The sequence below is a fragment of the Oryx dammah genome, unplaced genomic scaffold (genome assembly GCF_014754425.2).
Source record: "Oryx dammah isolate SB20612 unplaced genomic scaffold, SCBI_Odam_1.1 HiC_scaffold_11232, whole genome shotgun sequence".
In the NCBI taxonomy this organism is placed as follows: domain Eukaryota; kingdom Metazoa; phylum Chordata; class Mammalia; order Artiodactyla; family Bovidae; genus Oryx; species Oryx dammah.
The window spans coordinates 923,206-935,613 of record NW_024080625.1 but is presented as its reverse complement, the minus strand read 5'-3'; the positions used below and the strand labels follow the sequence as shown (position 1 = coordinate 935,613).

Genomic DNA, 12,408 nt, shown 5'->3' with positions numbered 1-12,408 from the left:
ATTTTAGTTCGCTGATTCCTAGAATGTCGACGTTCACCCTTGCCATCTCTTGTTGGACCATTTCCAATTTGCCTTGATTCATGGACCTGACATTCCAGGTTCCGATGCAATATTGCTCTTTACAGCATCGGATCTTGCTTCTATCACCACTCACATCCACAACTGGGTATTGTTTTTGCTTTGGCTCCATCCCTTCATTCTTTCTGGAGTTATTTCTCTACTGATCTCCAGTAGCATATTGAGCACCTAATGACCTGGGGAGTTCCTCTTTTGGTATCCTATCATTTTGCCTTTTCCTACTGTTCATGGGATTCTCAAGGCAAGAATACTAAAGTGGCTTGCCATTCCCTTCTACAGTGGACCACATTGTGTCAGACCTCTCCACCACGACCCGCCCGTCTTGGGTTGCCCCACAGGCATGGCTTGGTTTCATTGAGTTAGACAAGGCTGTGGTCCTAGTGCGATTAGATTGACTAGTTTTCTGTGAGTATGGTTCCAGTGTGTCTGCCCTCTGATGCCCTCTTGCAACACCTACCATCTTATTGCGTTTCTCTTACCTTGGACCTGGGGGTATCTCTTCACGGCTGCTCCAGCAAAGCACAGCCGCTGCTCCTTACCTTGGATGAGGGGTATCTCCTTGCCACCGTTCCTGACCTTCAACGTGGGATAGCTCCTCTAGGCCCTCCTGTGTCTGCCCAGCCACTGCTCCTCGGGTTGCTCCTCCCAGCTGCAGGCCCTGGCCTCAGGCGTGGGTGGCTCCTTCCAGCTGCCGCCCCTGACCTTGGGCTCAGGGTGGCTCCTCGGGGTCACCGCCCCTGGCCTCGGGTGCGAGGTGGCTTTTCCCGGCCGCCCCTGACCTCGGACGCGGGGTGTCTCCTCCCGGCCGCCACTGGCCTCGGACACAGGGTAGCTCCTCCCTGCTGCCACCCTGACCTCGGACACGGGGTAGCTCCTCTTGGCCGTCGCCTCTGACCTCGGCCGCGGGGTGTCTCCTCCCGGCCGCTGCCCCTGACCTCGGACACAGGGTAGCTCCTCTCGGCCGTTCCTGCGCCGTCGCAGCCTGGCACTCTAGGCTGCTGCCCCTGACCTCGGACGTGGGTAGCTCCTCTCGGCCACGCTTAGTGCGCCGGCTCTCTGGTAAAGGATCAGTCAGCAATGCGGGAGACCTGGGTTTGATCCCTGGGTTGGGAAGATCCCCTGGAGAAGGGAAAGACTACCCACTCCAGTATTCTGGCCTGGAGAAGCCCATGGACTGTACAGTCCATAGGATTGCCAAGTTCTGCAAACATCCTCCTTAATGATCAAACAAGAAGTAGCAGTAATGAAATCGAGTCCCAAAAACAAGGCCCAAGGGGTCCAGATTCTTCCATTGCTCAGCTCTCCTCCTCTACTGTTTTGAGAAAGAGTTCCTCTCACAGCAATTTGTGAAAGGTATTTTCTTATCTCAGAGGTAAGGAAATAACTCAAACCCCCTTCAAGTCATTCATTTCAAATACTCATTTGAGCTCCTGCCCTGGCTGTCTTTTTCCCATCACACATCTTTACTTGTCAGAATCCCACACCAATACTGCAAAGCAAGCTTAAATGTCACTCCTCTCATGAATCTTTCCTTGAGCTCTTTTTCCCACAGCTCCCCCACCAAATATAAATTATCTTCCCTCTTATGAATACTCAGGGCACATTTCTAATCTCTCTCATGATATTTATGACACTATAGTTTGCATTTTAATTAATTCTTAATGTTTATCTTATCTTTCCTACTATTCCTTGAGGAAAGAGATGGTTTCAGCCAACTTAAGATCCCCTGCATCTAAGGTGGAGATGATGGAATTCCAGCTGAGCTATCTCAAATCCTAAAAGATGGTGCTGTTAAAGTGCTGCACTCAATATGTCAGCAAATATGGAAAACTCGGCAGTCACCACAGGATTCGAAAAGGTCAGCTTTCATTCTAATTCCAATGAAAGGCAATGCCAAAGAATGTCCAAACTACTATAAAATTTTGCTCATTTCGCATGCTAGTAAGGTTATGCTCAAAATTCTTCAAGCTAGGTTTCAGCCGTAGGTGAACTGAGAACTTCCAGATGTACCAGCTGGTTTAGAAAAGGCAGAGGAACAAGAAATCAAATGGTCAACATTCATTGAATCTTGAGAAATCAAAGGGATTCCAGAAAACCATCCACTTCTGCTTCATTGACTATGCTAAAGCGTTTGACTATGTGGATCACAACAAACTATGGAAAATTCTCAATGAGATGGGAATACCAGATCGCCTTACCAGTCTTCTGAGAAACCTGTATGCAAGTCAAGAAGCAACAGTTAGACCCAGACATGGAACAACAGACTGGTTCAAAATTGGGAAAGGAGTACATCAAGTCTGTATATTGTTACCCTGCTTATTTAATTTCTATACAGAGTACATCATGCAAAATGTTGGGCTGGGTGAATCACAAACTGGAATCAAGATTACCAGGAGAAATATCAACAATCTCAGATATGCATATCATATCACTCTAATTGCAGAAAATGAAGAGGAACTAAAGAGTTTGTTGATGGAGTAAAAGAGGAGAATGAAAATACTGTCTTAAAACTCAACACTCAAAAGACTAAGATCATAGCATTTGTCCCATCACTTCATGGCAAACAGATGGGGAAAAAGTGGAAGTAGTGACAGGTTTTATTTTATTGGGCTCCAAAATCACTGCAGACAATGTCTGCAGCCATGAAATTAAAAATCGCTTGCCAGCCTAGATGTCCATCAACAGATGAATGGATAAAGAAGCTGTGGTACATATATACAATGGAATACTGCTCAGCCATAAAAAGGAATGATGCACATGAGTTAGTTCTAATGAGATGGATGAACTTAGAGCCTATTATACAGAGTGACGTAAGTCAGAAAAAGAAATATAAACATCATATACTGACACACACACACATATATATGGACTCAAAAAGATGGTACCGATGAATTTATTTTCAGGGCATCAGTGGAGAAACAGACATAGAGAGCAGACCTATGGATATGGGGAGAGGGGAGGAGGGGGAAGATGAGATGTATGGAGAGAGTAATATGGAAACTTACAATACCATATGTAAAATAGATAGCCAATAAGAATTAGCTGTGTGACTCAGGGAAGTCAAACAGGGACTCTGTGACAGGCTGAAGGGAGGGGTGGGAAGGGAGATGGGAAGGAGGTTCAGGAGGAAGGGGACATGGGTGTACCTATGGCTGATGTGTGACAGAAAACCACAAAATTCTGTAAAGCAATTATCCTTCAATTAAATTTTTTTTAAGTTGCTTGCTCCTTGGAAGGAAAGCTATGACAAACTTAGGTAGTATATTAAAAAGCAGAAACATTACTTTCTGCCATCAAATGTCCATATATTCAAAGCTATGGTTCTTCCAGTAGTCATATATGGATGTGATAGTTGGACCATAAAGAAACCTGAGCATTGAAGAATTGATGCTTTTTAATTGTGGTGCTAGAGAAGACTCCTGAGAGTCCCTTGGACTGCAAGGATATCAAATCAGTCAATCCTAAGAGAAATCAACCCTGAGAGAAATCAATCCATTGGAAGAACTGATAGTGAAGCTGAAGCTCAATCCTTTGGCCACTGATGTGAAGAGCAGACTCCTTGGAAAAGACCTTGATGCTGGGAAAGATCAAAAGCAAAAGGAGAAGGGGGAGGTGAAGGATGAGATGATTAGACAGCATCACCAACTCAATGGACATGAATTTGAGCAAACATCAGGAGACAGTGGAACAGAGGGGCCTGGCATGCTGCAGTCCATGGGGTCACAAAGAGTTAGATACTTCATAGCAATTGAACAACAACACTGGAATCTATTTGTCACCTCCACTGTATTATCATAAGAGATTTGATAATATTATCATAAGGATATTGACTATGCCAAAGCCTTTGACTGTGTGGATCACAATAAACTGTGGAAAATTCTGAAAGAGATGGGAATACTAAACCACCTAACCTGCCTCTTGAGAAATCTGTATGCAGGCCAGGAAGCAACAGTTAGAACTGGACATGGAACAGACTGGTTCCAAATAGGAAAAGGAGTACGTCAAGGCTGTATATTGTCACCCTGCTTATTTAACTTCTATGCAGAGTACATCATGAGAAACGCTGAGCTTGAAGAAACACAAACTCAGTCTACAGGCTCTATAGTAGGGCTATTGGAGAACTTCAAGAGGACTTATGCCAACACATGCCTCCCAGGCCCCAGGCCCTGAGGCAGGCCACTGTTGACTCACACCTCTGCACGAGACCCTCAAACATTCACAGGCAGGTCTGGCTCAGTCTCCTGTGTGGTCACTACTTTTTTCTCCTGGATCCTGACATACACAAGGTTTTGTTCATGCCCTCCAAGAGTCTCTGTTTCCCCTAGTCTAGTGAAAGTTCTGTAATCAAGTCCTGCTGTCCTTAAAAGTCAGACTCCCTGGGAATTCTCAGTCCCTCTGTCAGATCACCAGGCTGGGAAGCCTGAAGTAGGGCTCAGAACCTTCACAACAGTGTGAGAACTTCTTTGGTACTATTATCCTCCGATTTGTGGGTCGTCCACCTGACTGGCATAGGATTTGATTTTAACCTGATTGCACCCCTCCTATGGTCTCATTTCGGCTTCTCCTTTCTCTTTGGTATAAGGTATCTTTTTTTTGGGTGGGTTCCAGCCTCTTCCTGTATCATAATATTTTACAAGACTGCTTGTGTTCCTCCTTCAGCCTCCTTCCTCGCAGGCTTGCCCTGGGCTCCTACGCAGTCTCTGCCAGCATTCCCTGGTTCTCCTTGAGCTCCCTACTGCAGGCTCTAACCACCACTGCTGCCACCACCAATCAGCTGCCCAGCTGAGCACATCCAGCTTCAATCATGTGTGAAGTAAGCATGTTCTTGGCTGAGGCTGCTCACGTGTCCACACATTCCTGGCTGATCTAAAGAATGAGCACATACACATAGGTCACAGGAGAAGCCCAGCAGAAAGTCAAATCCAGAGCATCCTAACTTTTAATATGCTCTTCAATACCTATCTTTGTAGCTAATAGAGCACCTAATGTACCTCTCAAACATAATAGACCTGCTTCTGAAGACACTAAAAAAAATGCAACCTTACTTTTTGTAGTGGGAAGTTGGAGGTAATTGGTCAGTTAGGAAATCTGTTTTAAAAAGATAAAGGCTTAAGCTATTACAGAAGAGATCCCAAAATAAAGTGTATCAAACAAAACAAAAGATTTTTTTTCTCTTAATCCCAGACATGTACTTGATAGTCCAGAGTGAAAAATCCAAGTTCCTTCTATATTGTTCTTTGTTATCTCCTAGGGACATTTCATGCAAATATGGGCACAATAAAGGACAGAAATGGTATGGACCTAACAGAAACAGAAGATATTAAGAAGAGGTGGCAAGAATACACAGAAGAACTGTACAAAAAAGATCTTCACGATCCAGATAATCACGATGGTGTGATCAACAACCTAGAGCCAGACATCCTGGAAGGTGAAATCAAGTGGGCCTTAGGAAGCATCACTATGAACAAAGCTACTGAGGTGATGGAATTCCAGTTGAGCTATTTCAAATCCTAAAAGATGATGCTGTGAAAGTGCTGCACTCAATATGCCAGCAAATTAGGAAAACTCAGCAGTGGCCACAGGACTGGAAAAGATCAGCTTTCATTCCAATCTCAAAGAAAGGCAATGCCAAAGAATGCTCAAACTACCCCACAACTGCACTCATCTCACATGAAAGTAATGCTCAAATTCTCCAAGCCAGGCTTCAACAGTATGTGTACCGTGAACTCCAGACGTTCAAGCTGGTTTTAGAAAAGGCAGAGGAACCACAGATCAAATTTCCAACATCTGCTGGATCATTGAAAAAGCAAGAGCACTCCAGAAAAATATCTACTTCTGCTTTATTGTCTATGCCAAAGCCTTTGACTGTGTGGACTACAACAAACTGTGGAAAATTCTTAAAGAGATGGGAATACCAGACCACCTGACCTGCCTCTTGAGAAATCTGTATGCAGGTCAGGGAGCAACAGTTCGAACTGGACATGGAACAACAGACTGGTTCCAAATAGGAAAAGGAGTACGTCAAGGCTGTATATTGTCACCCTGCTTATTTAATTTATATGCAGAGTACATCATGAGAAACTCTGGGCTGGATGAAGCGCAAACTGGAATCAAGATTACTGGGAGAAATATCAATAACCTCAGATATGCAGATGACACTACCCTTATGGCAGAAAGTGAAGAAAAACTAAAGAGCCTTTTGATGAAAGTAAAAGAGGAGAGTAAAAAAATTGACTTAAAGCTCAACATTCGGAAAACTAAGATCATGGCATCAGGTCCCATCACTTCATGGCAAATAGATGGGGAAACAGTGGAAACAGTGGCTGACTTTATTTTGGGGGCTCAAAATCACTGCAGATGATGACAGCAGCCATGAAACTTAAAGATGCTTGCTCCTTGGAAGAACAGTTATGACCAACCTAGACAGCAGATTAAAAAGCAGAGGCATTACTTTGCCAACAAAGGTCCATCTAGTCAAAGCTATGGTTTTTCCAGTAGTCATGTACAGATGTGAGAGGTGGACTATAAAGAAAGCTGAGCACTGAAGAATTGATGGTTTTGAACTGTGGTGTTGGAGAAGACTCTTGAGAGTCCCTTGGACTGCAAGAAGATCCAACCTGTCCATCCTAAAGGAAAACAGTCTTGAGTATTTGTTGGAAGGACTGATGTTGAAGCTGAAACTCCAATACTTTGGCCACCTGATGTGAAGAGCTGACTCATTTGAAAAGACCCTGATGCTGGGAAAGGTTGAAGGCAGAAGGAAAAGGAAATGACAGAGGATGAGATGGTTAGATGGAATCACTGACTCAATGGACGTGAGTTTAAGTAAACTCTGGGAGTTGGCATTGGACAGGGAGGCCTGGCATGCTGCAGTCCATGGGGTCTCAGAGTTGGACACAAGTGAGCAACTGAACTGAACTGAACTGAACTGATCTCCTAGGGGTTTATTCAGTCAACCATCATTAGGTCCTTATCCATGGCAAAGACTGATAATGGCCCTTCAATACCTATCCTTCCCTTCTTCTTTTGAACAAGTCCATGTTTTAGATGCTTGACTGTTCATGTAGCATAGAGATCATGTTTTTCAGTCCATGTGGTCAAAGATGGGTAGTAGTCAACGAGCTGATAATTGTTGAAGCTGGATAATGGATACAGAAGGATTATTACAGTATTTTTTTATTTCATATATGTCTAAATTTTTCCATAATAAAAAGTTTTAATCACAGTTAAAAAATTTTTAAGATTTTTTCCTTTTTTAATTGAAGTTAGATGATTTAAAATACTGAGTTAATTTCTGCTGTACATAAAAAAACTTCAGCTATGCATATATATATATATTTCTTTTTTATATTCTTTTCCATCATGGTTTATGACAGTATATTGACAATACTTCCCTGTGCTACACAGTAGGACCTTGTTTATTCATTTTATACGTACTCCTTTGCTATCTGCTAACCAAAAACAGTTTTATGATTTTTAATCTATTTGGATTTTTTTTGAATTGCAATAAATAAAATAATTAATTTTGGATAACATAATAAATTTTTATTTTCTCTTGCTATCATGAAAATATCTTTAGTATACTTTTTCAATTTTATAATACCTAAAATATCTTTTCTCCTATTATATATATTATTATATTTCTATATCATAAATATTATTTAAAATTGAAAGAAAAAGAGGACATCCCTGATGGTGCAATGCATAGGAATCTGCTTGCCGACAAAGGGGACATGAGTTCTATCCCTAATCCAGGATATTCCGCATGACAAGGAGCAACTCAGTTCCTGCCCCACAACTTCTGAGTATTCATTCTAGTGCCTGCAAGCCACACAGCAGTGAAGAGTAGCCCCCACTCTCTACATCTAGAGAAAGGACACACTCAGCAACAAAGACTCACTGCAACCAAAAATAAATTTGAACAAATAAATGTGTATATATATATATATATAAACTTAACAGAAAGAGAAGGAAAGAAAGGAGGGAGGGAAGAGGAGAAGGAATTCCAAGGTTTAGAACTAAGAAAACTTAGGACTCTATATATTTTTATTTTTAGAAATTATTGCCCATCCAAGGGTAACTCTCACTGAAACAAGAATAACATAGGGAAGGAATGTTGGCCCTGGAGAACTCATTCAGATCAGAGCAGGCCTCCTGCTTAAGGGCCTCTCCAGGGACCACCAACACTCTCCAAGGTCTAGAGCTGAAATCAAGTCCCTCTGGTCATTGTTATTTTAGAGGCAAAGTCAAGAAAACTTCCCCTTGGACAGAAGGACTATAGGAATATTTCCTTGCTCAGAAGTACCACCTCTGCATCTTCTAAAGGAAGAAAAAGTTCAGGGAAGCTCATGAAGCCCTAGCCATATCGGTGGCTTTTGCTCCAGTGTTGGAAAGAATGACATTCAAGTACCCTCAACTGAGAGCATCTCTTGTTGGCCTAGGAAGCCCAGGTGAAGACAAATATTATTCTCATTCAGCTCTATTTTATCTTAAAACTCTCCATTCTGAGAACGCATGACTGTACAAGGCATAAATAGAGATCATATTCTCATTTATCGCCCTCCTTAGTCACTGTTTAAAGGGAGAGAAGTGAATATTGTAACTTGCTTTGCTCTATACTAAATGCTCTAACTCTCCACTTATCCACATGTTCTAGGTGGCCTTTTATCTCTCCTCTTTTTTTCTTTTCCCATTTCTGTGATGCACAGAAGGTGCTCCAAATTTGACTTGGCTTCATCCAAATCCTCTAGTACCAACTCATAGAACAGCACAGTCTTCATGGAATCTCATGTTAAGCACAGAGATGACAGTGCAAACAGTGGACATTATAAATTCACAAAAATCCTGGAATGGGAAGCCCTTGGAGTCACTGCAGTACACAACCCTTGTCTCCCATCTGAGGGTTTCCTTCCACCGGGTTTCTGTGAAATGAGGCTACTACTGTGCTGCTTCTGCTTATGTTGACACAAAAGGGGGGAAATTTCCATTTAGTACCAGAGAAATCCAAAGAAGATTATCCCACATTCTTTAGAATTTCTAAGCTGGAAAGAACTTTAGAAACCATCTAGTTTTCCTAGATTATTCTTTAATGAGAAACCCAAGTTACTTATTCATGCACTTACAGTGACAGAGAAAGGTTCTGGCCATCAACAGCTGTCACAGTACCTCTGCCAGTCATGCAAACATGTATCATGGACTCTCAGCCAGATGATCAGCCAATATCTTTATTGCTTGCTCACTATGCCAGTGAGCCTTCCAGTTGTTTGAACTCTGTTCCTTTTGAAACTGGAGAATAATAATTCTCAGTGCATTGGCGTCTATTTCCATTCCCTTCAATTACTTCTCCAGCCTAAATAATCTCTTTTTTCTTCTCCTTTCTTTTTAGGTTTGATTCTCTACATATTTCTTTCCCATTTTACATCTCCACCTTAGCCAATAGATTACTGCCCTGAGCTGGGTGGCGTGATGAGGTCTGACATGGCAAGGTTGCCTCTGCTACACAATCCGTCCTGGGTCAGCCCTGAAGCTTTATTCATAGCATCTCATCTCCTGACATTCTCTGAGACTCATAGCACACTGGAACATTCTTTTCTGTTCTTGTCCCTCTGAAGCGAATCTCTAATGCTCCATGGAAGTTGGCAACACAACCAGAGTCACTGTGTTTGTTCTCCAAGGACTATCCAACAACCCTCAGATCCAGGTAGTACTCTTTGTAACATTCCTGGTGATTTACCTCCTGACCCTCACAGGGAACCTGCTGATGCTGCTGGTGATCAGCACTGATTCCCACCTCCACACCCCCATGTACTTCTTCCTCAGTCACCTCTCCTTCCTGGATGCTTTCTATTCCTCAGTCATTGTGCCTAAGCTGCTAGAGAACCTGCTTTCCAAGTGGAAGACTATCTCCTTCCTTGAATGTTTCACCCAGATCTCCTTGGTCATATTTTCAGGGGCCACTGAAGCTTGCCTTCTTTCAGTCATGGCCTATGACCGGTTCCAGGCTGTGTGCCGCCCACTGCTGTATGTGGTGACTATGAACAAGAAGGTGTGTGCTGGCCTGGCGGGAGCCTCCTGGGCCATAGGAATGGGGACTGGCCTGCTTAACTCCATCCTCCTGGCTCAGCAGCACTTCTGTGGCCCCAACCTCATCCGCAGTTTTGCCTGTGAGTTTCCTCCAGTACTCCTGTTGGCCTGTTCTGACCCCTACATTAGCATTGCCTCCATCCTGACCACCATGGTGGTCCTGGGCCTTGGCACCCTTGTCCTACTCCTGGGATCCTACACCCATATCATCATGACAGCCCTGGGGATCAACTCTGCCACAGGTTGGAACAAGATCTTCTCTACCTGCTCATCTCATTTTCTTGTGGTCACCATCTTTTATGGCTCAGGAGTTTTCAGGTATGTCATTGCTATACCTCCAGAATGTGGAAGTGGGATATTTTTCACTTTAAATTAATGGTGATCTGTAGAACAGAGCACTGCAAAGTAGTAAGAAAAGAACTGCACAAGAATTCAGAAGTCCTGAGTTCTAGTTCTGGCTCTGCTGTGTGGAGTATTAAAATTTTATTTTCTTTCTGAGACCTCAATTGGCTAACTCTGAAAAATAAGCTTACAAGGACTAAAGGATTTCCTAATTTCATTAACCTATGTTTTGGGAGTTTTGGAAGGAAATCAGAGAGACCTTAGTAGGCTTTTATTCAGAGTTGGATAAAATATATATATAATATATTATACTTGAAACAGATGCCATTTCTCTTTCCTACTGAAAGATGATGATCCAAAGCCTATTTGTCCTATAACTATTAATTAGGCAGCTACTTACAACGACTGCTTTGCACAATCAAGATAAATTTTAGTATGTGTCATACCACAAGACAAATGATACTAACCTCATTTTCAGATTTAAAAAAACTGAGTTTCAGGAGTAACCAGGTGCTTTATCAAAGTTGCCTGAACAAGCTAAGAATGGAGGCAAAATATAAACTGAGTCTCACTGGTTGAAAACCTCAAGCTCTTTTCTACCATGTTTCTCTCGAACATAAACAGCTCTAGTTAATGAGCCCTTGCTTCCCAGGAAATAGAGTCACTAATGGCCTGTGCTCTCTACTAGTGAATCTGGAGATGGATTTGCACAATTAGCCTTACCATTATTGGATTAATAATTATTTAGCATTCATATCATGCTAAACACAGTTTTATCTTTCACTTTATTTACAGATCTTGGCTTCTTTTCTAAGCCAAATGTGCTAAATGTGCTAAAAAGGACAAATGTTTGTTCCACTGAGCATTAGAAAAATAACATGCTGTCATTCTGGGGTAATTCCAAGAGCCATAAATGTTGGGGAAAATGACAGCATTATTGGACGAGCATATAGTTTTATAAGGAACAATCATGACAAGATGGAAACATATAGTTGTATATTTTAAAAAAAAGGAAGAGAAAACATTCTTCCTATTCTCAACATAACTACTAAGGAAAGACACTTTGAAAAGTATGAAGTACTATAGAAATGCATGAAACCATTTTTAGTTCTATTCTAACCTGGAGCACTTCATATACTGCAGAACTTCCTTTTTCTCCTGGGGGCAGCTCCTATAATGTTCGGCATAAGATCACTCATGTATGGAGGCATTTGAAGGCAGCAATGACTGACTTCTCATGATAATACAGTCATTTCTAGATGCTTCTACCAGTGATAGCTAATTCAGCCCAGAGGACCCTCTTTGCAGAGTCTGGGATGGGATGGACCCTGGCTGCCTACAGCCATGTATCTGTTGTCCTGAGCTCATTTTATTCCTTTGTGCAATTCCCTTTAAGGTACATGACTCCAGCTTCTGGCTCAGCCCTGGAGCAAGTTCTATCTGTGCAGTACAGTGTGGTGACCCCGCTACTGAATCCCCTTATCTACAGTCTGAAGAACCAGGAGGTGAAGGCAGCCCTAAGGAGGATGCTGGCCAGGAAGCCTAGGCTTACCTTCTAAGCCAGGCTCTACTATCTCCTCATAATCAAGGAAAAATCAAGAGAAGAGGGGATAGAGAGCTTCATTTCTAAGATATCTCAGCATGAATCCTTGTCCCAAATGGAAGTCTTAGTTCCTATGACCCTTGTGCCTTCCCCTAGTGAAGCAAGGTGGATAAACCTCCACAGAATTGATGGCATCCATCCACAGATGACCCAGTCACTACACAAGAAAATTTTCTCAAAAACCATATAGAGGAATTCTCAATAAGTGAAAAATAGAACCACCAAATGTCCCAGCAACTCCACTTCTGGGAATAGAGCCAAAGGAAATGAAAATACTAACTCAAAAAAGACATATGCAAGTA

At 42.4% G+C, this 12,408-nt stretch overlaps 1 protein-coding gene across 1 annotated transcript; it reads left to right on the top strand.

Annotated features, from left to right (window-relative positions):
* Positions 1-9,706: 9,706 nt before the first annotated feature.
* Positions 9,707-12,062, top strand: LOC120861233 (olfactory receptor 8S1-like). Its single transcript, XM_040236867.1, has 2 exons — positions 9,707-10,479; positions 11,900-12,062. Exons 1-2 carry the CDS (start codon positions 9,707-9,709, stop codon positions 12,060-12,062), a joined length of 936 nt encoding a protein of 311 aa, XP_040092801.1.
* Positions 12,063-12,408: the final 346 nt, after the last annotated feature.